Raw genomic sequence first — 26,812 nt, forward strand, 5'->3', positions numbered from 1 at the left:
GTTTTCCGTCCACCAAAATCAAGCAAAATTTGACAGCCAACTATCAAAAACACAGAAAGCTCCACCATTCCATAATTTCCATTCCAACCAACCCATCCTACATCTTTTGTACCTACAATGAGACCATCTTTCACCTCTTCTTTGCTTGCCCTTTTCACCCATACCATTTGGCTTCTTGCTGTCTCCTTTGTTTGGCCTAGATCTAGGCGCCCTCAGCCCCTAGACATTGAGTGCTACTCATTTGGTTCTACTTTTGGAGGTTCTTCAATCGCTGACACTATAAGGAAACTTCTCCTGAGGTCCCTGCATTCTGCACATTTGGATGGAGTGAAACTTCCACAGACAGACTACCAAATCTAGATCCACCAATCAGTAATGATGTTAACTCCAAGTTTTCATGTTTGCCTCATAAGGCCCTTGTAGATATCCCAAGGAACAGACATGTTGTTGTTACCTGGGTTCTTGATAGGTCATTGTTAATTACTTCCAGACACTCTTAGCTTGGCTTACAACTCCCCTTTCTCCCCCCCCCCTTTTATACTCTCTCTTCTTTCCCTTCTAGGTCTTTATATTATATTTTTAATCACCCACAAAAAATAAAGAAAGCTTGCTTGCTGACTTCCGACCTTCCTATAATTTCTAACACCATTTCAGACCGATGGATGCCAATCAGAAAAATGAAGCTCCTGTGAAATTTTTAGATTTTTGAAAAGAAAAGGAATGCCAGTTTAAAATTCTCAAGGCTTGCAATAACACCACCAAAAACTCAAGGACTAGTTGACAGGTAGTCTCTTCCATTCTATCATCCCATTAAACAAAATGAAAATAGTTCAGAAGTCTTTTGAATTTTGGGATCTGAGCTACACCGGGAATCTTAAAACTTCTTCTAAGTAAATAGCGTCAAATTTTATTTTTATTTTTTTGCGTCAAATTTTATTAATAGCGTCAAATTTTATACAAGATAATGCAGTCAAGAGAAATATAGAAATAATAATTTTACTTTCAATGGAGAACTGAAAATAGCCTCGCCGATTAGTAAGATCTGCATATTCAAAGCATGAAACAAAGAATCTCGACGCATGAAGGAATATGAAACAGGGAATCTCATGTATACCTGAAAACCCAAATTTCAAGCGTCGAATGAGATGCGAGCTATAATTTCCGATTTAGGTCGTAACTGCGTCCGAGCAATAAAATGACAATCGCTCGATGACGTGCATTTGCACGAAGGGACTAGATAATCGGAAATGGAGAACGCAATGGAATTGATATATTCAGCAAATCGATGCCGAATGAATCAGAAAATTCGAGCTACCACCATCACTAAATCGCATGGAACAGAAGCGTCTGGCCAAATAATACATGTCCCGCGAGAATTGGCGAACTTGTAAAACTGGGAAGAAAATTTGTTTGGTATGATGCAGTGGGAAAGTGAAGTTTAAATGGACGCTCGAATATGAATCGTTCGTTATTCGGCGGGAGATTTATTTCCGGGGTATTACGTGGAAATATTGGGGGCATTCAAGTCATTGGGCACGCGTCGTTAACGACGCAGATTTCCGGTTTTTCCTTATACGCACTGATCGACCCATCCGTGTCAACCGGTGTGCTCGGGAAGGTGTCCCCTAGGTTTGATCGGTTTATGGCCGGTTTGGTTACATGAATCTAGAGATTTTCAAATATTTTGACTCATGAATGCCAAATTTATACCCATTTGATTGTAATAATCCTTGGATTCATGAAATCTAGAGATTCGTCTTTTTACATTAAAAACGTAAATAGATTTATGAATTATGAGTATAGGGTGAAATCTTTGGATTTGAGCATTCCCAAAAACCTCATCAACTAAATAGTTTTTCTTAGTGAATTCACAATTTTAGTCCACATATATAAATTAATCAAACAATTAATTTTATGAATTATGACTCCATAGATTTGAAATCTTCAGACTCACATAACCAAACAAACCCTCATGAATCTATATATTTCAACTATCCGAATTAATGAATCTGAGATTTATATCCGTTTGGTTGTGAAAATCTTTGAATTCATGAAACCTATAAATTCATCTTTTTACACTAAAAATGTGAATTTGTATATTTATGGGTATGAGGTGAAATTCAAAGATTTATAGTCGTACCAAAGAGTTAAATAAACCCTACATGAACCCAATGTGTAAGAGTCAAGCCAGATTTTTTGTTAAAAATAAAAAAGAAAAAAGAAAAGCAGACAAACATCTCAAAGAAAAACTCCTAGATCCCCAAATCCTCTTATAACATATGCAACACCAAGGATGCCATAATAAGATGCAAACTAGCGAAAAGTTTATAAACAGTATTGAACCCATTCACAACCCATTGTTAGTTGTTTGTGTAACACCATGTGGCCGTAATAAATATTGAACCTTGGCTTAATTAATCTTTAAGTTAAATAAACCCAATGTGTAATAATCAAACCAACTTTATTTTATTTTTTAAAACAAGAAACCCTACAAACAATAAAATCCAATAAAACCCTAGATCCCCAAAATCCTCTTGTAACCGCTTTGTATTTCAATGCTAGAGGAAGTCTCGTCAATAAGATGCAGAATAGCAGAGTAGTTTATAATCTACTTCTGTTGAAGTAGGACAATTCACAACCCATAATTTTTATGTTGTCAGTTGTTGGGGCCTTTAAAGTTCTTATCCATGGTTGATGCATCCGGATAATATTTATAGATGATGTCAATGTCTCTTTAACTAGCTTGTTATATGAAAAAGTCATAATCACTTATTACCAAACTTAATTAAATAAGTTATGGAAATGAAAAGCTTTAGACATTAATAACCAAGCTATAAACGATAAATTTATTGGGAAATCAAGAGTCCCCAAAACCCTCCATAATTATCTTATGGAAATGAAAAGTTTGTTGTTAGGAAATAAAAGGTCTCATGACCCTCCATTCATGAACTCACCTTGGGAGGTAAAACACCAAAAAGTCCATAAGTATTCCATACAATTATTTCCACAAACTCTCCATATGAATGATTTTCATTCACATTCACTCATGCTCAAATAGCATATTCCAACATAATTAATGGACCGCTAGGAGGATAGGTCGTAACAAGTGCAAGATTCATCAGGCTGACCATTTGTGATTGGCATTGTTTGTGTTTTTGTTCACATGCACTTAGCTCTCTACTTCAACAGTCTCAATGTGAGAACTCCCTTATTGGTGTTCATGTTCGTCATCCGGGCCTTGCGATTTCGCACCTATTATTTGCCGATGATTCACTTCCTTTTAATAAGGCAAATGTGGATGGCTCCGTATGAGAATATGGCTGGAGGTGTATCAAAAAATATTTTGGTTTAAATCCTAAATTACCTTTAATTTATGTAGTAATTAAAATCTTAAATTACTTTCCATTAATATTATTATTATAACCTAAAATGTCCTTAATTATTTTAGTAGTTAAATCCTTAAATTACTCTCAATTAATTTTATTATTAAAATTTCAAAATACCCCTGTGTTCTTTATCTATACGCTTCTTTTTCATTAAAATAATAATAATAATAAAAGAAATAAAGGGTAATTACTGTTGCCCCCTTGTACTATGATTTTATTACTACTTTATCCCCTCTATTTTTAAAATTGTTAATCCAACCTTTAACTTTGTCTAAAATTACTAATGTCCCCTTCCATTAAGCTCAGTTAGTTTACTAATGATGTGGCATCTATATATTTTTTCAAAAACCCAAAAATAACCCTACAATTATCTCTTTACTTATTTACTCTTTCACAAGTTATAATACTATCCTTAATTAACTATGGAGAAAATTCAATTTAAATTAAATTTTATAAATAAAAAAAAACTACTGAATAAATAAAAGACTTGATTTTTTTTTCTCTAAAAAGAAATCGCCAAATAAAGGAAATATGTGATTAAATAAAACTTGAAATATAAACTAAAATTTTATGAAATATCAAATGTAATTCAAAGTTGAAAATTGAAGATCTCCTAATATATGCTAACCATTGTACAAAGTGTGTGGTCCCACCAAAGCCAAAGTTTATTGTAAAATATAAGATTTTAAGGATATAGTTGACATTCAATATAGTTTATAAAAATGAGGGTAATGTCATATTTTTTAACTTCTTAATTTGAATGAAGGGCAAAATAGACATTACATATTTGATGTTAACAACCACTTAACACCGTTAGAAGTGAGGGGGGCAACAGTATTTTCATAAATAAAGAGGTTTGGTTAGTAATAAAACCAAAATACAAGGGGGCAATAGTAATTATCCCAAAAATAAATCTATACTTCTTACTTAGGTTTACTTTTATTTTTTTGTTCTCTTCTTTTTTCCTCCCAATGAAAGAAAGATATCTAAATTAAAACACATAAGGAATATTTAAAGGTATTGGAATAAGATTCATTGAAGATAATTTATAATTTTAACTATTAAGGCAACTAAGGATTGTTTTTTAAAGCTTTAACAATAATATTAATTGAGAATGATTTGAGATTTAAATTAAAATAACTTTTTTCGTTTAAGGTAATTCAAGATTTTAAAAAAAATATCTAAGGGCCTTTTTGGTTACATTAATCCAGAGATTTCAAATATTTGGATTAATGAATCTGAGAATTATACCTATTTGGTTGTAAAAAATCTCTAAATTCATTAAATATAGAGATTCATTTGTTTACACTAAAAATGTGAATCTGTATATTTATGGGAAAGGGGTGAAATTCAGAGATTTCAAAAAAGATGTTATACATTTGCACATTCACAAAAATCACGTTGATCAAATAGTTTTTTTAGGATGAATCCACGGATTTGAGGTTCATCGGGCCTGTTTGCACACACCACGATTACATCATCAGAGGAGTTTTTATATAATTAATATAAAATTCGCCATTGGCCCCAAGAAGATTCGAACTTTGACCTCTTATGTGGAAGTGTTGGTCATTTGCCAACTAAGCCACCCATCGGGGTTAATAATTGATAATATTCAACTAAAAGGTTCAAGTGCCATTTGGTCAATTAGACTGCGATTGTTTGTTGGAATAAAAGTGGGGTGGGAAAAAAGGGGTGAGAAAATTATTGAAAAAAAAACAAAATTTTTCTACTTTTCCGATAAATCTTAAAAGTGTAGATTGTTTGGTTGATTGGGATTGAAAAGTTAGAGACAAATTTCCTTGTCCACTAAGGTGGCAACCCAACTTTCCCAATCCAAGTTTTTTTAAATGAAAAAGTGCGAAAAAATAAAATGTGAGACCCACAATTAACACTTTTTTCATAAATTTTATTTGTTTCTCTATCACCGCACATGTGTATAGAAAACATCATCTGCTATGCTAATGCATTTAGATGCCAAACAATAGATTGAAATTTTATAGCATGATTTCAAATTTAAAAAGTTAAAAATAGACTTGTAATTTTTTTGTTTTCTTAGCCTATTGTTTGGCATTTAAGTGTATGTGCACAACATAAGATATTTTTCCCTACACATAGAGCTCACATGTTTTTTTTTCCTTTTTTTTTCCACCCCACGTTTGCAAACATAGGCAGCCTTAAGACACAAGGTGAAGAATACTTAAAAATATAAAGGGTAATTTTTATCTGGACCTTCTTAGGTTTGATCTATGTCATTTTTAGTCAAAATAAATAGACACTTTGCATATGCCTCCCCGAAGTATCCCAGTAAGGTCAATTAAGGACAAATTGTGATTTTTATGACCAAAATACCTTCATATTTATTATACCGTAAGATGTGCATCATGTCTTCACAGTTACATCTAACGGTGAAAATCAAAAGGGGTATTTGCATCTTGTAAATTTATTAATTATTAAAATTTTTAATATAAAATCAAATAGAATGGATTCACTTGTAAAGATTAATTTTTATTTTTACATTTTAAGAATTCAAAGTTCTTTAATTTACAAAATCACCCCTTATTTACCCAGCTCTCAGAAACGAGCCTTCTTAGAAACTTGCAATTCACAGTCCCAAAACTCAACAGAACCACTACTTTCTGAAACCTTTCTCTGCCCAGTCGACACCATGGAAGCAACAACTACCACTCGAACCAACTTAGATGTCCAGCAGATGAGGCGGCGCGGCCCACATCATCCAATATGAGTTCATCGTGGAGGAAGAGTTCCTTGTTTAGTTCCGGAGAGAGGTCGAATTCACATTCGCATTTTAAAAAAATGCTTTCTCATGTCTTCGTCCCCGAAGAAACTGTGTTTGTTCCTCCCTTGTTTCTGCATCCATTTGAACCTACCAAATAGCTTATTCCACGAAACCCATCTCCAAATCCTAACACCCACTTCTTCCTTTCAATCTTTTCATTTCCAAAATCCGAATTCTTTTACACGCAGTTTGTCTCCAGAAAGTGGGAATCTTCAAGGAGCAGCCCAAGCAGGGGAGGGAGATGAAAGGACCCCCTTCTTTATGTGTTCTGTTATTGTAGTGCATCAAATTTTTTTTTTTTTCTTCAATTGGGTTTAGGTTTTTCTGTTTGGGGATATAAACTAGCCAGTAGCCACAATGGGAATAACAAAACCAAAAGTGAGAGATCAAAACTACTTCTTGTGCTAGAATTGTGCGTTAACTATGATTCATTGGTTGGGCTAGAATGTGGGTTGATTTCCTTATTTTTGTAGGCTTGTTATGTTGGGCGTGGGTTGAAGATAAGGGTTTGATTTGTAAATTAACAAACTTTAAATCCTTAAAATGTAAAACTAAAAAATAAGTTTTACAAATGAGCCACTCTTTTGATTTTCACCGTTGGATTTTATTATAAAGATATGAATCAAATCTTACGGAAGAATAGATATGAGGGTATTCTGGTCATAAAAATCGCAATTTGTCCTTAAATGATCTTATTGGATACCTCAGGGGAGGAGATGCAAAGTATCCATTTATTTGGACTAAAAATGACATAGATAAAACCTAGGGAGTCCAGATGAAAATTACCCAAATATAAAATTGCTTTGTCATGTAAACAAATATTTCCTTATAAAAAAAGCCAACCAAACAAACAAACCCACATTTTGATAATGAAAAACTTACTTCTCCCTCCTTTATTCCATCAAAGAGACGCTCTCTTCAGAATTCGCTATTCCGTTGACATATTATATATCCTGTTCAAATCGGACGGAAAATAGCAGATTCTCAACTTCACTCTGTTCTTTCCGATACGGACTGTCCAGCCGCCTCACATAACCTCCCGCAGCCTTGCGAATGTCGATAGTTGAGGTGTTCTGCCGTGAATAACGCTTGAAGTCGAGTTCCGAGGAAGCTCGCAGATACGGCATTGAGATTTGAGAGTCGTCAAGACACCATTTTCGGTTGAAGTGAGGCCGGCTCCCGCCGTCAGATTTAAGCACGGAGATTTCAGTTCTCATTTAATGGTGGTTTCCCGAAGTTTATATAAAAGGACCTAATTCAAGTATTAGTCACAGCTGTAGGTTTTGAAAAGATTTAATGACAGCTGTCAAAAGGTGGAATACAGTTGTCAAACAATAAAGCACGTGAGTTTTATATTGACTATATAAACCTGCTTTTGCTTTTGTGTTGTGGTTTGTCTCAGACAACTAATCTTCACTCTTGTCTTCTGAATTCTCTCCACACAGTATGCCCTTGATGTTGTAGGTATTTTTTCCCTTCCTTTATTTTCTCAAAATTTGCCCTAGAACTGGGAATGTTTGGAAAATTTGTTTTGATGATTGCATGTGGGCATTTGTAGTAGTGTAAAGTTGATAGATGTTTATTTTGCTACAAATGCTCCCAATGTACATGAACATTTGTTGTTTATTATTTTGATTCTGAGACCAGCTTTTAGCTGTTGGGAGTCTTCCTTTTTGGAAGGTCTACTTCTATGATATTCTATGTTTTCAATTTTCCACTAGGTTTAGTTTCTATTGTTTGGATCTTTCTATTGGGATTGTCTTGTTTTAGTTTATATGTGGAGGGAGTTTGTTCATTGCTTGCATGTTAGACCTTAAAACATCACTAGTTATTGAAGATTGAGATGATATGGTTAAATGCAGTTGGTTACTAAGATTATTGTGAATTAGGGTTTCTCCATTAATTTTGTTTTGTTGGTGTACCCTGAGTTTACTTTTCGGTATCTGTTTTGAAATGTGAAATTTGAGAGGCCTTCTGAAAGTTTAGGGTATAAGCCATATGTCTTGCTAGTGTGAGTTATCTGTCTGATGCTTGACTCTCCATCCCCCTCCCACTTTCTCTTTTTTCCCTTTGAAAGATGCCCCTCTCATGGTCTTCTTTGTGGCTGATCTTAGTACATTTCCGGTTGTAAACATGTAGAACTTTTCATTTCTAGTGGTGTTTTACAAGCTTTTTTGGGTTATACAGTCAGCAAATTTTTTTTCTCAATTGTTGTGTTGATGAAGTTGTCATTACAGCTTAGGCTGCCCATGGTTTCCCTGTAGACAATGGCATCAGTTACAGTAACCACCTTTATGTTTTGGTGGTTCAAACTTTGTATCTGGGGAGCAGTGTTATTGTTCCTATTGTTAGGATTCAATGTGGATATCATCATCCATCTGTTACATGGATGTCTACTCATTTACAACCCTCCAATTTATTTGAATTTTGTTATCTAAATTTGTTAAAGTATACAATTTTGCTCCTCTTAGGTTTCCCATTTCTCCACCCTCACAGAAGAAAAAAAGAATCAATTCTAACATCCTTTATTCCATTTCAGCCCCCCAGGATGAGCTTCACGGACTTCATAGATCTTACTAGTGATGATGAGGTGGGGGCAACAGCAAGGGAAACTATTAAACAAGAGCAGGGTTCAGAGACAGGTCCCACAGCTATCAAACAAGAGCCAGGTTCAGTTCAAAGTACGTATTGCCTTAAAGAGTGCATTAAAGCCAAACAGATCCAACTTCAGAAAGACAATATCTATAGTGCAAGACAAGTCTCTGTAGAAAACAGAAGTTCAAGTGCCTTAAGTGCTGGTCAATGTGCAGAGGACTTACCTTCAAGCATTTTAAATGCTGGTTCTATATTGGATCAAGGAGCTTTTCTAACTGATGGCTCCAGCCTTTCTTCAGCATCTCCTGGATTCTCTGTGCCACTTCGTCGTCAGTTTTGGAGAGCTGGGGACTACGACATCAAGCAGTCTTCTAAAACGTTATTTCAGAGTATCTAACTATTAACTACTATAGCATAATTACATGCCTTCGTTTGCTCACTTCTTATGTTCACTTGCATTTCTCTCTGAAAAGTTATTTATGAAGATGAGGTTTAATAAATAATTTGTTATATCCTTTAAAAGCCTGCTTACTCATTGTGCTCATACCAACAAGCTGTAAGCTTTCCAGGTCATGAGGTTGGATGGTCCTGATGGAGACACGTAGACTGGTTTAGTTGAAAATTAGTGTTTGCAGTTTGAGAAATTTGTCTCCTCATAGAGTCTCTTTTTTATAATGTGTCATAAAATTTGCATCATTCAACTCTTGTTCTCTTACCAAGATGTGGACTTAAGGATATATATAACTATTGGATGAAAGGCTTTGACTGTGCTAATTCTTAGATTAGTTCTTTCCTGTTATGTGCTTATTGTTAGCATTCATGCACTGTGTAGTTTGGATAGGCATAAGTGGGAGCACCCAATTAACATATCTGTTATCCAAGTTCCAAAGGGGGTGGAGATTTTTATCTTTTATCCTAATTCGTATAAGTCAAGTTCAGATATCTGCATTTGAATCTAGTAGTATTTATAATCTTGATTCTGAAAAAATTAGTGGGCATATAAATAACCTGCAATTATATAATACATATAAAGCCTAGGTTCCTTTACCAAAAATAAAAGCCTAGGTTCATAATAATTATAGACAATATGAATAATTTACATAGATTCCACTCTGGTCCAATAATATTCTATCAATCTAAAATAACCCATTAATGATATTCGACCTGAACACTTCCCTATTCTAATGAAATTATTTGATGATCCCTGTTGACCACTGCCTCTTACCTCCTCTCTTCCCCTTCCCCCTCCCTTTGCTTCTCCCCCCACTGCTTCCCACCCTTGGTCCTCCCTGATCTTTCCCCTTGAATCATCCTTTTCCATTGGTCTCAACCTCAGCTTCATCCCATCCCCATCGAAGATGGCCTTTCAGTTCGAGCACACTGCCCTGCCTCCTCGCTTGAACTTGGACTACTGAAATGGCAATTTGCCCTTGGAGGTTAGTTCCTATGGCTTCATCCTCCCTCAACATCCTCAACTCCTTGCTCTCCAAGCAATGAAAACTCTGTGATAACCTGGAAGCCTTTATCCTTGATAATGATCTCTTCATCTTTAAATTCCAGTTTATTGCTACTAAGGACCCCGTAGTCGGCAGGTAACGAAAACCTATCTTCCTCTACCATTGGGAGCCATTCTTTAAACCCCCCAAGGTCCACTACACTCTCTTTGGTGGTGGATTTCTTTGCCAAACCTTCCTTTGGAATTTTAGAATGTTGACTGTGTCAGTTGATTGGTTCAATAATCGGGCTCGCCCTGTGCTCGAATGTTTGTATAAGAAGGAAGGATTGTTTATCCTATGCTTGAATCTGTGTTCAACTCCTGGCCCTAAGATCCTCCCTCTTTGATCTCTATTGAAGATGACAAGGAAATTATATTCAATTTGCTGGTGAATATGACTAGATCGCCCCTGTTGTAGCTTTTGCAAAGTATTATGTCATCACTCTCAACAATACAACTCTGCAAGTCTTATGCTGCTTCTACTACCAAGGACTGTGCCTCTTCTACCTCTATTGCAGCTATGCTCATCTTTGCCTCTATTGCTTTGCTTGTTGTTGAAGTCACCCCAAGCACATCAATTGCCATTACGAATACCTTTATTGTAGCTAAAGATTCTTTGTCGCCAGTCGCAAGCCACCCCTGTCTTACCTCCATTGGCTCCATGATGTAGATATCATGTTCCTTCATCACTTCACCAATAGTCTTGCCCCCTAATCATGGCTGTAGAAGATTTCCCCGCCATAGTCGTTGATGTCAAGGGCATGTGGGCAACTGGCCTTAGGTCCCCTGCCAAGTCAACTAATGGCTTCCTACCTTCACTACATAGAAGGGCCATACCTCTGCCATGAATGGTGTTGCATTGCTAATTTTTGCTATTAACGCCTTTGCAGGCCCTCTGGTTGCTGTGGCTGACCTGGGCCCCTTTTGTCGGGATGGTTCTTGCACCAAACAAGATACCATCTCTCCCTTGGGATTGCTAACCTATTTGCCCGCTTCATTTTGGAGCATGCTCTTGTTGCAAGTTTCAACCTTGCTCTCTTTTCCCAATATGCTAGTCAACCTTCTTGATCCTTACCCCTTGCCTCTCTAGTTTTGCAACCTTTACTCCTTTCGTCAAGATGAATTGAGCCCTTTCATCTCATCTTGCAAATAACCCAAACCCTTACCCTTTTCTTGTTTCAAAACATAATGTTCCCTCTGGGGAGTTGTCTCTTCTTATGTAATCAACCCAGCCTTGCAAACCTCTTACTTTTTTTGTGCTGCGGTCTTGCCTAAATCAAACTCCCCTACTTCTGCAAATTAGTCGATTTTCCTTGCACCTTTTGAAGTTGACCTTCCTGCAACCTTCTTCCTCCTGCAATCATTTTGTTTGACGTCTATGATTGCCTATCACTCCATCCGCCGTCGTGTCCCTCACATCTATCAAACCAAACCTCACCTTGCTTGATCTTTCTCCCTCTCCCCTTCACCTATTGTGGGCTTGGCATATGCCCTCAATAACCCCCTGGCCCATTCTCTTGCCTTGCTTTCTTGGCCCTTGCCCACTATTCCTTCTTCAATCCCTTGGCCCTCACCCCAGCCCCTCCTACCAATCCTACTTGGTTAGGATATCTGTTGAAAATGTGGACTGAGGTTTTCTAATTAGAATATGATTATGTTTCCTTATAAGTCTAGAGTTTTGTTTTTATTTGTTTTATATTTCCTTTTCCTACTTAGTATAGGACTTAACGAGGTTGTAACTATAAATATCCTATTGGGTCTTGTGAATAATATACTTTTAAAGGAACAATTTCTCATTACAACATGGTATTAGAGTAAGGTTTTGTTTTCATCCTACAGAGGTGTTGTAGAAATTTTTTTTTGAAGTCGTTATTCACGTGTTTGTTTTCTTTTCCGGTATCCCTGAAATGTATATTGGGTGATTAAGTGCATGTCTAGGAAAATTTTGTCTAAGGAGTCTGGTATTTAAGCGGACGGATTGTGTCCCTCCAGTCTTTCCTGAAAACTTTTCTGGTGTAATTTGGTTCAACAATATATCTATTGGAGGTTACCTGAGGAGATATTTTTCACGTGAATGAGTGAGAGTTATTCTGTAGTCAACAATAGTTCGTGATAGAAGTAATGACAACTTTTGCAAATTTGGATAGTTACAGATACTGTTTCGTAATTTTGAAAAAATTCAGGGATTTGTTTGCAATTTTCAACAATGTCAAAGACTTTTTCGTACTTTTAAAAAAATTCAGGGGGCTATTTGTAAATTTAAATAATTTCTCCTTGCGATGATGGCTGATCCCATATCTCTTTTATCTGGTACATCTGAAGAGTCTCCCATGTCTTCTATTTATAAGGATTGTGAGTTTTCTCCATTTCAGATAACCACTGTGAAACTTAATGGGACAAATTATCTTAGATGGCATCGTTTAGTTTCCCTCATTGTTGGTGTTCGTAGTCTTATTGGCCATCTTGATGGGACTTCTCAAAACCTTCCACACCTGGTTTGCAACTTTTCAAGTGATATACAGATGAATGCTTGGTCATGAGTTTTTTCATCAACTTTATTGAATCTAGCATAGCAGAGAGTTATCTCCTCCTCCCTGATGCGGCAACTATTTGGAAAATTACTAAAGATACATACTCTAGAGTTGGCAATGATGCACAATGCTTTGAACTTAGATGGAAAATCAATCAGTTACAGCAGAAGGACCTTCCTCTTTCTCTGTACTATAACACTTTTCAGAGATATTACTAGACTTTAGATTTCTATAAGAAGTTTACATTGAAGAATGCTGAAGATGCTATTGCCTATCAACAATGGGAAGATAAACAGAGAGTTTATGATTTTTTGGCAGAATTGAATATAGAATTTGATCAAATTCACACACAGATCCTTTCTAGAGAGCCTTTCCCTTCTCTGGCTCAAGCCTATGCCATGGTAGATACCGAGGACAGTCAATGGACAGCTATGGTATACACTCAAACATCTGATAGATCTACATTGGTGGCTGGTTATGGCAATAATAAATCTAGTTCTGGTAATTTTCGCCCTCCAATAAAGTGTGAGTATTGTGGAAAAGAGCGTCATACAAAGGACAAGTGTTGGAAGTTGCATGGACGTCCGACAAATTCCCGTGGAGGAGGTAAAAAGGGAATCAAGGGCAACAATCAAACATCTACAAATCAAGCCAGGTTTGACACCCTGAGTACTCTATCACCTCTTTTATGAGCTCCAACACCTTCGCCAGTTGATGTCCATACCTGACTCATCTTCTCCAGTACCGACGTCCAATGCGAGTATAGCCTCTGTCATAGTTCCCTCTGTTGATCCACAATTCCACACAGGTATTTTTGGTTGTCACAATGTCAATTTAACTTATCCCTCCTAGGGAATCGACTCTGGGGCAACCGACCATATGACAGGCTCATCTACTTTGTTTCATACTTATTCTTCTACCCCTAATGCTCAGGATGTTCGAACGGCTGATGGGTGTCTCTCCCCTATTTCTGGGAAAAGATCTATTATCTGTTCGCCTTCTCTTACCTTATCTAATGTTATGCATGTTCATAAGTTTTCGGCTAATCTTTTATCTATTAGTAGCCTTACTCATGATATGAATTGCAAAATAACTTTCTTTCCTTCTCATTGTGTGTTTCAAGACTTGGAAATGGGGCTTACGATTGGCAGTGGTAAACAGAAAGGGGGGCTTTACTTAATGGATGGGTCCCCATCAACTCTTTCTACGGTCTTTAGTTCCACTTCTTCTGCACTTTTTACCTTATTACAATGGCATAGTTGTCTTGGCCACGTTCCTTTACCTATTTTGTCCAAATTATTTCTTGATCTAATTAAAAGGTGTAATTTGAATGATTTTTAATTGTGAGGCATGTATTTTGGCCAAACAGATTAGGCACGTAGTAAAATTTCTTTTTCAGTCATTCACTCTGATGTGTGGGTGTCTGTATCTGGTCATAGATGGTTTGTTACCTTTATTGACTGTTGTACTAGGACCACATGGGTTTACTTCACCAAAAAAGTGACGTTTTCTCGTGCTTTCAAAATTTTAATAATATGATTAGGACTAGTTTGGGGCGACAGTCAAAATCCTTCGTACGGATAACGGAACTGAGTACTTGGGTGGCCCATTTCCTTCCTACATAGCATTAGCAAACCATGGCATCATACACCAAACTAGTTGCGTCGACACTCCACCTCAAAATGGGGTTGCTGAATGCAAGAATAAACATCTACTTGAGGTAGCACGTTCCTTCATGTTTTCTATGCATGTGCCTCTTCGATTTTTGGGTGAAGCCGTTCTTACTGCGGCATATATAATTAACCGAATGCCTTCCCGAGTCTTAGACCAATGCTGTCCCCTTGAGGTTCTTTTAGGTACAACAGTTTTTACAGTCTTACCTAAGGTTTTTGGATGTGTTGCCTTTATCTGGAACTACCATGTTCATGGAAAGTTAGATCCTCGTGGGTTAAAGTACATTTTCTTGGGTTATCCTCCTACACAGAAGGGATATAAGTGTTATCATCCTAGTTCTTGTCGTTTTTTCTTCTCTATGGATGTTGTGTTTCAGGAACAAATTCCTTATTTTTCCCCTACACCTCTTCAGGGAGAGAGTTTTAGTGAAGAGGTTCCAATGTTAATTCCTCCTTTCGATATTTCTCTTGAGATTCCTGCAGATGATCCTCCTTTGGAAGATGAAATGACCGGATAGAAACAGCTAGTGGATGATATACAGGGGGAGACTAGACCTTTAAAAACCTATAAAAAAAAGTAACAAGTGACCCCTTCTGAACCAAGTCAGTCAAAAGCTTTGGTTCCTGGCCCTGAACAATCCGTTCCTTCAGGTGAGTCTGTCTTTGACCCTTCTTCTAATCCTACTTTGGACTTACCAATTGCATTAAGAAAGTAGCCTCGAACTTGCACCAAACATCCTATTTCCAATTATGTTTCATATCAGTCTTTATCTCCAGAATTTCAAAGTTTTATTTCCTCTTTGTCCTTTACTTTTATTCTTAACACTTGGCAGGAGACATTATCTTACTCAAACTGGAAAGAAGCTATGGATGAGGAAATGCAAGCTCGAAAAAAAACAAAATGTGGGACTTGGTGACTTTGCCTATAGGAAATCAGACTGTTGGGTGCAAATGAGTGTTTGTGATCAAGTACAAGGTAGATGGGACTGTTGAAAGGTACAAGGCAAGATTGGTGGCCAAAGGTTTCACGCAGACTTATGGCGTTGACTACTAGGAAACATTTGCCCCCGTTGCCAAGATGAACACAGTTTGTACTATTATTTCATGTGCAATTAATAAAGGGTGGAGTTTACAACAATTAGATGTGAAGAATGTTTTTTTGCATGGAGAACTCCAAGAAGAGGTATATATGGATATGCCACCTGGATATTCTACTACAGAGACTTATAGGAAAGTGTGCAAATTAAAGAGGGTTTTATATGGGTTGAAGCGATCTCCAAGAGCGTGGTTTGGAAGGTTCCATAAGGCAATGATGTCTAATGGCTATAAGCAGAGCAATGCATACCACACTTTGTTTATTAAAAGAGACCACACTACTATAATTTTAGTATATGTGGATGATATTGTGATCACAGGCAGTAGTGAGGATGATATTTCAGCATTAAAGATTTTTTGGGAACTGAATTTGAGATCAAAGATATAGGAAAACTAAGATATTTCCTAGGTTTAGAGTTGGCATATTCTACTAGTAGTGTATCTCTATCCCAGAGGAAGTATACATTGGATCTTCTTGAGGAAACTGAAATGCTAGGATGTAAGATTGCTGAGACTCCTATTGAGCCTAACCTACACTTGAACTCAAATGAAGGAGAACCAGTTGACAAGATAAAGTATCAGAAATTAGTGGGAAAGTTGATCTATCTATCTCACACTAGACCTGACATCACATTTGTAGTTAGTCTTGTTAGCTAGTATATGCATGATCCCTATTCCTCACATTTGGATGCAGTATATTGGATCTTGAGATACTTGAAGACTACTCTAGGAAAAGGAATTTTAATTTCAGCTAATGGACAGTTGATGATTGAGGCATATACAGATGTAGACTGGGTAGGATGTCCAGATGATAGGAGGTCTACCTCTGGGTATTGTGTATATGTGGGAGGTAATCTTGTGACTTGGAGAAGCAAGAAACAGGATGTGGTTGCGTGGTCCAATGCTGAGGCCGAGTTTAGGGCGATTGCTTAAGGCATTTGTGAAGTACTATGGCTTAAAGGGCTGCTTCAAGAGGTTGGGATAGATTTGGAGGTTCCTATACAGTTATACTCAGATAGTAAGTCAGCAATCAGCATAGCTCATAACCTAGTACATCATGATAGAACTAAGCATGTTGAGATTGATAGACATTTCATCAAAGAAAAGGTTGAGGCTGGGCTGATCCATATCACTTTTGTTACTTCAAACGAGCAACGGGCTGATGTGCTCACAAAGAGCTTGAGCATGAAGATATTCAATTACATTATGAGCAAGTTAGGCATGATAAATATCTATGCTAAAACTTAAGGGGGAGTGTTGAAAACATGGACTGAGGTTTTCTAATTAGAATAGTATTATGTTTCCTAATAAGTCTAGAGTTTTATTTCTATTTGTTTTATATTTCCTTTTCCTACTTAGTATAGGACTTAACTAGGTTGTAACTATAAATACCCTATTGGGGTCTTGTGAATAATATACTTTTAGAGGAGCAATTCCTCACATTACAACAATACCCCTCCTTTGGCTTGATCCCTGATGGGTTATCCATTATGATCTATGGGCCTCTTCTCCCCTTGATCCAACCCTCCTTCTAAGACCCTCTCCCTGCTTCCCTCATTCCAATTTGGTCTGTTGCTTCCTCTTCTCTTGTCATGCTGGTGCACCCTCCCGAATTGGGGATTTCCAATCTTTTGAAGAGCTTGGCTGGCCCCTTCTCCATCTCTTGTCCCCTTAACTCCTTCAGTTGTGGGTTAGGTGGTCTCTAGTAGGGAAGACCTTTTGTTGCACGTAAGGGTGATCCAGACCCCAATAACTCAACTCCATGATGGTCGTTGAAGAAGCGACCACACTACCAAGCTGATGGAGATTTCCTTATTTATGTCACGTCACGTCTGCAATAAAGAAAAAGGAATAGATTACATTTTGCCTAGTATTTCTGAGTTTTTTTTTCCTGCTGCTTGCCATTACTGCGTTGCTGTAAGGCTCGGTGCTGATTGTTGAGGCTCTGTTTCTTCTTTGCTTTTGGTTGGGCTTTGCTCTTGTTCCCCCCCTTCACTTATCTCCTTTGGTCAATGAATTTATTTACTCATCCAAAAAAATTGTAGATAATATCAATTGATTATTTTCAAAGCAGATACATGACTATGTGATTATCATTGGATTGCAAAGATATCTGGATCCAGTCATCCGGACTAGATATTTGATTATCCAAGTAAATGTATGATTTAATGGATATGAATTCAAATCAAATCCAGATTTCCAAATATCCATGTATGACTCTAGCACTTGTCAGTTGACTGTTAACCCTCTACTGTTGGGCATGCAGGTGGGAAAAATCATTTACGGGTTCATCCAAAGTTTCTTCACTCAAATGCAACTTCCCATAAGTGGGCTTTTGGTGGTAGGCAGAATTGGCATGTCTACTTCATTTCCTACACTATATTCCGAATTGTGCATTCCACTTGTGTTCATGTTGACTTCCACTTCTTGTTCCCTTTCCTTGCAGCAATAGCTGAGCTTCTGGATAATGCAATTGATGAGGTTTGTTATTTATCTTGAGGATCTCTTTATTGTTCTCTTGTTCCCTTCCCCTTGTTTCTAAGACCCTTATTTTCCTGTGCCACTTCTGACGATAGAAAGTGTAGAAAATCTAGAAAAGAAAATACTTGTTTTCTTTGTCTGTCTAATAGAAAGTTTGTGCTGTCAACTGGGCTGGTGAATATAGTGACCTATTTTTGCTTTCTTTCAAATGAGATTTCGGAAATAGAAAATTGCAGTTGAGTCAATGCTGTTGACATGCCTTATCAGTTACTACTTTATGTCTTAGATATCCACTCTGCATTTCTTTTGTATTTGAGCTATTTCTTGTTCTGTCACTACTCTTTTTCATCTCTTCTTCTTCTTCTTCTTTTATTTTTTTTGGGGGGAGGGGGATTGTGAACCTATCAAATGAGTATTTCTTTGGGCTTTTAGTCAAGCTCCTCTACTTTATTTCAGTGCGTGAATATCCTTTTATGTTTTGAAATTAATGTTTGTTGCATGGAATAGATACAAAATGGGGCTACCTTTGTCATTCTAGATAGAATCTCAAATCCAAGAGACGGATGTCCAGCTTTACTAATTCAAGGTAGTCTTCTATCTGTAAGAAGTTATTACTAATAGGATTAAGTTGATGTAAATAGGAACTCATTTAGTTAATTTTGTGGTTAACACATCTTTTATGTTTTATCTGAATTTTGCTGGTCAATATACTTGTGATATGCAATGACCAGATGATGGAGGCGGCATGGATCCAGATACAATACGTCGATGTATGAGCTTTGGCTTTTCAGAAAAGAAATCAAAATCAGCCATTGGACAGTGTATGGATCCTATGCTGTTGCTCCTGCCTTCTCTTCTGATTGTTGTTTCCATTATGTTGACTGGTTGTCTTGTAGCAATACAGATGGAAATGGCTTCAAGACAAGCACTATGAGACTTGGTGCAGATGTTGTTGTCTTCAGCCGGCACAAAAAAGAGAGGTTTTCTCTTAGAAGGACATTTTCAATTGATTGTCTTAACCATTTATATTTCATGGTGTTATTTCATAATTTCAATCATATTAGCTCAAAAAAAAAAAACAGGATACCTGTATGTCCTATCAATGCCAGCATTATTTCTTCTTCTTCTTAGGAAAAAGGTTATTCGATGGGCTATCTGTGATTTTATATGGTATTTGCTTGTTTGCCTTTTTTTTCTTCTTGGTCTTTTTTGAAGTATGCGAAGGCTAAAGTTTCATTGTTCGATCAGGCCATTGCCATCTATTTTTTATCTTTTAACTCCTTTGACAACGTAACATGGAAAAACCAAAGGTTCTGCCCTCCTTCTCTAACTATCCAATCCAACTATCCAAGGACCAAGGATGAAGATCTTGGTGTGACAATGGTTTTGGCCCAAGTCGCAGTTAGAAACCAAGGTATGGCTGAGTTGGAACCTGGTATATTTTCCAGCCAACTTGAGGTGCTTTGAGGCATAGGTGTTGTTTCTAAATCTGTTTCTTTGTATACAACTCATTTCTTACCTTCTAAATACAATGCATGAGCCTTTTTCACAAAAATAAGCACTGAAAAGTTATACTAGTGGTTTTGACCCAAGCTAGATAGCATTTATTGTATTGGATAGTGGCCGGAAAGGAGGACTGATTATTTGCGCTTATCATGGATGATTCAAAAGGATGTAAATTAGGTAGAATGTGACGGAATAGCTCTCCCCTTCTTTTTTTTTTTTGGGGGGGGGGGTACATCGGCTCAAGATAAGCAGCGAAACTTCAAGACCCCAGGTAACAACACTATGCCTATTCCTTGGGGTATCTACAGGGGATTTAATGACAAGCATAGAAATCTTAGAACTGACATCCTTGTAGATAGCTTTCCAAATTTGATCCGGAGGTCTAGAATTGGAAGTCCATCTATGGAGGTTCCACTCATGCCAAATGGGGAAGTGCAGAGCAAAACCAACTCCAACATGTCACATGGAGGAGCATTTGAAATAGGACAGGACCCAACGAGCTCCAGTGTCCAAAGGGCGAGGCCTTCTACATCAATGGTAGATTGAAGCCAAAGCAAGTCGCCAAATATGCTCCGAAAAGGGCAGGCAAAGAAAAGGTGGGGGGAGATCCTCAAGGTTAGAGGGGCAAAATATGCACTGGGAGGGGATGGGGATGGGGATGAGGATGAGGCGGTGAAGACAAAAGGAATGGGTGGGGGGATGATTGGAGAAGATTCTCCAGGAAGTGAAAGCTTGCCTTGGGATGTGGCTAGGAAACCAAACATGCTTGGCCTAGGGAATAATATTGAAGGGTGATCTTATATGGTTCCAAGTTGAGGCAGTGATAAAGAGCCCATTCGAAGATGAAGCCAAATTAATTTGTCTTTGCTAGGACGGGAGGAAAAAAGGGGGACTTGGGGGGAGGAGTGGTGATGTGAACAGGGATTGACCCCCTGGCTGAATCCTAGAGTTGGCCCCAAGGTTCCTCCAAACTAGCTGGCCGAATCCCTACGGAGGGTATTATGGGGATTTCAGCCCTATTTAGTTGCAGGAATTTAATTCTAGAAATTCAGTTCTAATATTAGAGTCCAATATTGTTAAGAACTTTTAATTTGAGTTAGCAGTTGAGTGTCGTGTCCTAAGGAATCCTTTTTCAAGTGAGATTCCTTTAGATTAGGGTTTTAGTTAAATAGAATTTAGTATGTGTCATTTAGAGTTTTAAGTTACTTAGAATTTTAATTCAGCATGTGTCAATTAGGTTCCATTATATCTTTTAACTTTTATTTCAATGGTTGTGATTAATGTGGTGGGGTACTAATCTATAAAGGAATCCCACTTAGTGTTATGGTCTCTTAGTAGGCTGTAAATAGCCTATTCTTTCCTTGCATTCATTAAGTCTGGATTAATAAATTGTTCAGGCTCCTATTGGGTAAGACCTGCGGTACCAGAGATTCTTATTTATCAACAGTCCGCGATCCTGCAAGCCAGCAACACCACGCTAATTCAACACCAAGTACCAGCAGCCTCCCCACCCCCTCCCACAGGCAAACCAGCCCCCCCCAACCGCAAGCCTCCCCCCCCCTCTGTCTATGCAACTACCAGACTGCCAACCCGCTGCCGCACACAGCAGCAGCACCCCAGCCCCTAACACCCTAGATCCCCCCCCACCCGCAAACCCAAGCAGCAACCCCACCATCCCCCACACCTTGTGGCACCCCTCTCCCTTCTCTTTCTTTCTTCTGCCCTCTCTCTGTGTCTCTTATTTCTTGCGGCAGAAATGAAAAAGGCAGAAAACCAGAAAACAGAAAAAAGAAAAGAAAGAAAAGAAGTAGAAGAAGAAAATAGGAGAAAAGAAGAGGAAAAAAGAAAGAAAAGAGAAGAGGAAGGAAAAGATCCAATGAAGATTTCTCAAGATCCAGTGCATATTGACCAATCCCTAGGTTTACCCTTTTCCAAATTATCCCATCCCTATTTAGAATCCCATCTCTATTTAGCAATATTATCCTTTCCACCTAGATTTGACGATTATTTACTAGAAAGGGAAACCAGAAACCCTAACCCAAAATGGGCACCCAAAGGGGGGGGCAGGGTGATAAAACGCAGGGGAGGGGGGGGGAGGGGGAGGGTGCGATCTGGTTGAAAGGGAGAAGCACGTAGGGCGGATGCTTGCTGGATTGAAGGAAGAAGAGGGAGAATTTCAAAGATCTGAACAACCGCAAGACCACCAAAAGGACCCACGCACTCCAGGCGCAAATACAAAAAACATCTAGACAAGTTACCAAGAAAGAGAGGCCTAGAGCCACAAAGAATTAAGAAGTGGGATTTCTTAATGGATTAGAATCCCACCACATTAATCAGAACCGTGGAAATAAACATTAAAAGATCTAATGGACCTAATTGTCACATGCTGAAATAAAACGTAAGTAACTAAAACATAGCCAGCAAATAATTTAATTAAAACTCTAGTTGACATGCACTGGACTAAGGACTCTTACTCAGCTACTAACTCAAATTAAGACTTCTTAACAAGATTGCACTCTCAAATTAAAACTGGGTTTTGGAATTAATTCCAGCAACTAGATAGGGCTGAAAATGCCTAAAAATTCCCTATGAGGGTTTGGCCAGCTAGTTTGGAGGGACTTTGGGGCCCACTCTAAGATTCAGCTAGGGGATTCAATCTGTGTTCACATCAGTTCTCCCCTTTGGATAACATTCATCTCCTGATGAATATGCTGATCGAATGCTCTTGGTTTGATGCACTGGAAATTTTTGTGTGGACTTGTCCTTGCATCTTGTAGTGGGGAGGACGTAGTAAATACCTTGTTGTTGGTATTGCCCCAAGACTGAATTCTGGTATGGTAGGATTGGTGGGGATGAAGTCCTCAATCCTAGGGGCTTGTTTGTCAAAAGCCCCAAGAGGAAAGATGAAGTTAGTGCTCTGGGAATCCTTTGTTGTCACTGCCTTTGTCAGTATTGTAGCCAGAGCATGGAGAATCCTGGTAGCATTTCTTCTAAGAAAAATTTTGAGACCCAAGGGAGGGCCTGTCTCGCAAGGAATAAGGGCTGATGTAGCCTTGATGTCTGTGCGCAGCATTACCTTCTTTGTGGTGCTTAGGACACGGGATCTTCAGTGGGGTGGGTACCTCCTTACTCACAACTCTAACTGGTGCTGCTGATTTGGCTCTGTTTCTGCATTTTGTGGGAGCACCTTCGTCAACTGTTAAGCCTTGTCATTAAAAACTTGAGTCACCCTCTTGTTATCCACTGCCTTAGCCTTAGGGTCACCATTGAACTTTTCTAGCATGGCTATAGTGGGCATGGACAGCAATTGTACTCCTTATGTCATCTCTCTAGGACCTTGATATTGCTCCAAGTAGGCTACCTTGTCGTTGGAATCTCCTAGGGCTACCTCTGGTGGTGGCCATGGAGTCTCTTGATCAGAAATTCATTGATGAAAGTTGGGGGCAGCAAGTCACTTTCTTTGAGAACACTCTCTGGCTAAGTGATCTTCATCAAAACAACCTCAAGGGTTGATGGTTTTACCTTCCTCTGGTACTATCTCTGGATTGAAGCTTCTGGCAAGGTTGGGGGAGGCCCACTATCTGGAAGAGGGAGTTTGGCCTTGCTTGTGTGGTCACTTATGGTGCTGTTCTTTCTCTTGTAAAGCCTCCTGGATTGAATCTTCTGGCATTAACTGTTCATGGTATGGAAGGGGCTTGACTTTAAGCTGAACTTCCGGAGTGGGACCTTCAATTTCTTGAGATGTAGAGCTAGGACTAAGCTCCCTTGGAAGTTAGAACCAAATTCTGTGCCCTTCTTTTTCTACCTTCCTCTTGCATATTCAAGGGAAGGAACACAAGATTATTCCCCCATGCCTAAATTACAAGTATTTTCCCGCATATGGATGTTTACATCATTATCATAAAGCCACGATCTACTCAAAATTACCTCAGTCTCTCTCTTGGAAATTACATCACACCAAGCCTCGTCAACATAGGCATGCAAACTAATGGGAACTAGGCATCTGAATTTTACCCCAATAATTTAGTGGTTGAGGAGTCCCAACTGTGTAAGGATTAGGATTGGGATGTTCTTACATTGGTAATTTGGCCTCCTGTACAAATGATTCAGATGTGGCATTGATGTTGCACCCATTGTCAATGATGGCTCTAACCACAGATCTACCAGCCCACAAATGTGTATGGAAAAGGCTGCACCTCCACTTCATCATCGGATTCAGTAACAAGAAATTTTGAAAGAATGCTGATTGTAAACATTCAATATGGGGATTGTCTGTTAATTCTTCTGTGGCTTTGGTTAGTACTGGTTCATCTTATGAGGGTATTGGGGTTTGTGTTGGTCCGGTTGGGCTGAATCTGGGAGGGAAGGTTACTAGGGTTAAGGGAAAGATGTTTTTCAAGTTTGGGACAGATCTATTGCTTAGATTGCCTTAGATCTGACCTTGAAATTTAGGTCTAGGACAAAGTCTGAAAATTGCAGAAAAATTCCAGAAAAATAGAAGAAGGGGTGATAAGGGTGTTAGGTTTTGCTGGAACTGCAGCTCTGATACCAGTTGATGTGAACCCAATTCTAGGGTTAGGATTTCTAAGAGGACTTCCCTAGAATTTAGGATTCGCTCATTATCTTCCAGCAAATTAATGGGATGATGTAAGGAACCAAGGGTGATTCTAAGGCTATTACGGGTTAAGATTTAATCTAAAATTATATGGGAAAGTTCTGTTATCACAAATCAGATGGGTTGGGATAATTTGGGGAAAGGGAATTAGGGTTTTATCAAATCCTTATGGGATTGTTTTGGGATTTCCAAAATCAACATGGGATGTAATAAGTCTGCCTACTCAATCTGCGGTTGGTTACGGGTAGGTTTTAGGGATGTTCTTGGGATGGTTTTGTCTGTGGGATTTGGGTAACAGAAAGTGAAAGTATTGTTTGGGGAAATTTTAGGGTTTTAAGAAACCCTTAATGGGGAAAACTTTGGAGGGAAAACGGTACAACTTGTGGGATGGGATGAAGATCTTGGGCAATATTTCTTTTCTTTCTTTTTTCTTTTGTCCTTCCTTTTTTCTTTCTTTCTTTTCTGCCACAAGTCAGTGGGGGGACGGAGAGAGGGCCGGGAGAGATTGGAAGGGGGTGCCGGGGGGTTGCTGCCAAGGTGCGGCAGGGGGTAGGGGTTCTAAGGCTGCGCAGAACAGGGGATGGGGCTGGGGTTGCTGAAACTGCAGGGGAAGGGGAGGGGAGTGGTTGCAATGAAGCTAGGGGAGTGGGGAAGGTTGTGCGTGACTGGTTTAAAAGGGGGAAGCTGCTGTAGTGTGCTGGATTGCAGGAGGAAGAGGGAGAATTCAGAGATCTAAGCAACTGCAAGGTCCTACCTGAATTGGACCCTGCTGCACTTTCCTTGGCTGCAAATACCAATAATTTTTATCCATCCAGACATGAATTTATAAAGAAAGAGTAGGCCTTAATTTATAGCCTACTAAAAGAACTTAACACTAAGTGGGATTCCTTTGTAGGTTAGGATCCCAACACATTAATCACAACCATTGAAATAAACATTAAAATATCTAATGTACCCTGATTGACACATGGTGAAATAAAACTCTAAGTAGCACATGCTAAATTCAATTTAATTAAAACTATAATTGACATGTGCTGGAAAAAGTACTCTTACTCAACTACTAACTTAATTACTAACTCAAGTTAAGACTTCTTATCAGATTTGGACTCTAAAATTAAAACTGAGTTTCTAGAATTAATTACAGCAACTAAGTGGCGCTGAAAATGCCTAAAATACCCTCCATAAGGGTTTGGCTTGCTAGTTTGGAGGGTCCTTGTGGCCGACTCTAAGATTCGGTTGGGGGGACAATCTGTGTTCGCATCTGGGCTCCTTGGTAAATGCTGGCCAAGAAGAAGAAGAAATTCTTCATTACCAAAAGGAATGGATCTTGATGGATGTGAGTTTGTGACTTTTGCTCGCAAGTCAATTTGTGGCATTGTTGGTGAGGTTTCCTGGTGCTGCTATCAATCATATCTTGATGGAGCATGACACATGAATTTTATAAGATAGTCCTCTAGCTTTCTAGATCCTATTGAGGATTTTGAAGTGCATCTCTGATTCTCCTTTGATGTGAGTACCAAGTTGTCTTAGTCCCCCTTTGTATTGTGGATGATTCTCCAACGAACAATATTATTGTCGTGTCTTGAGGCTTCTCCATTTTCTTACTGCAGCCCTTGTCCCCACAGTTGAAAGTTGAGTTTTGCTTTGCTCTGTACTGTTCTCCCGTATTGTTTCTTCTCTTTCCGCCATTACAGGGACTCCTTGCATCTCGTCTCTTTTGATAATGAGTTCTTTCTTCAACTAAAAAAGTGTGAAAATTGGAATAAATCTGATGAACTTTATAGGTCTATTAATTTTTGTTAGGTGGGTTGTCCAATTAGAGCTTGAGCAAATTTGACCTGGGACATTGTCCTTTTAACTGGGGCTTGTTAAATGTGGCTGTTGGATTGTTATGCCATCTCTTTCATTATGTACTTTTTCCTTTTCCCATCTTTGCAAAAGATTTTTGACATTGTTTTCTAAGAACAATTTGGCAAATGAAAAAGATCCTGGCTTGCCAACCTGTAAATGGTTGTCTTATTGATAGTTGAAATTTTTATCTCTTTTTATCTTTCACTATTTTAATTAAGCTTCGTGATCCTCATTGTTGCATTTTGTTGTCAGGATGTTCACCCAGAGTATTGGTCTCCTCTCTTATACTTTCTTGAGACAAATGGGTTATGACAGAATAGTGGTACCCATGGTAAATCTGGCATCAGAGTTTCTGCTTACTTTGAAAATTGGGTCTTTCCTTTTATTGACTAATTTTAACTGGACTAATTTTAACTGGATTCAATTCATTGAGTTTTGCATTAGGAAGTTTATAATCATTACTAGGCACTGCATTGTTCATTACTAGTGAAGACTTATCCTAAGGTGAACTGAAATTCCACAAGAAATTATTGGTTTTGACTTTGGTTCTCATAGTAGTGCTCTTTGTGGAAGTTTATGGAAGTCCATGGAAGTATTGAAAATAATAACAAAAAACCTATAGAAGTGGACACACAGACACACCCACACACCCACCCACCCACCAGTTTCAACAGACTGGATTGATTTAGATTTGTTTGTGTTGAGAAACCTCATAATTTCCCTGTTCTAATATTTAACATGATGACTTGAATTATTACTTATAAAAATACTACAGATTGATCGACTG

The 26,812-nt window shown here is 38.3% G+C and overlaps 1 protein-coding gene across 1 annotated transcript in view; it reads left to right on the forward strand.

The window, feature by feature from the left end:
* Window positions 1–7,046: 7,046 nt before the first annotated feature.
* Window positions 7,047–26,812, forward strand: part of LOC149007086 (protein MICRORCHIDIA 6-like) — a 32,708-nt gene continuing 12,942 nt past the window's right edge. The window contains 9 exon segments of the mRNA XM_089166681.1: window positions 7,047–7,526; window positions 7,629–7,647; window positions 8,723–9,167; window positions 17,839–17,913; window positions 18,019–18,053; window positions 18,561–18,639; window positions 18,785–18,874; window positions 18,958–19,033; window positions 26,278–26,356. Of these exon segments, the coding sequence (XP_089022807.1) occupies window positions 8,732–9,167; window positions 17,839–17,913; window positions 18,019–18,053; window positions 18,561–18,639; window positions 18,785–18,874; window positions 18,958–19,033; window positions 26,278–26,356 (870 nt within the window). The 5' untranslated portion in view covers window positions 7,047–7,526; window positions 7,629–7,647; window positions 8,723–8,731.

This window comes from Hakea prostrata, chromosome 8, assembly GCF_041222555.1.
Source record: "Hakea prostrata isolate BN-2017 chromosome 8, UWA_Hpros_2, whole genome shotgun sequence".
In the NCBI taxonomy this organism is placed as follows: Eukaryota; Viridiplantae; Streptophyta; class Magnoliopsida; order Proteales; family Proteaceae; genus Hakea; species Hakea prostrata.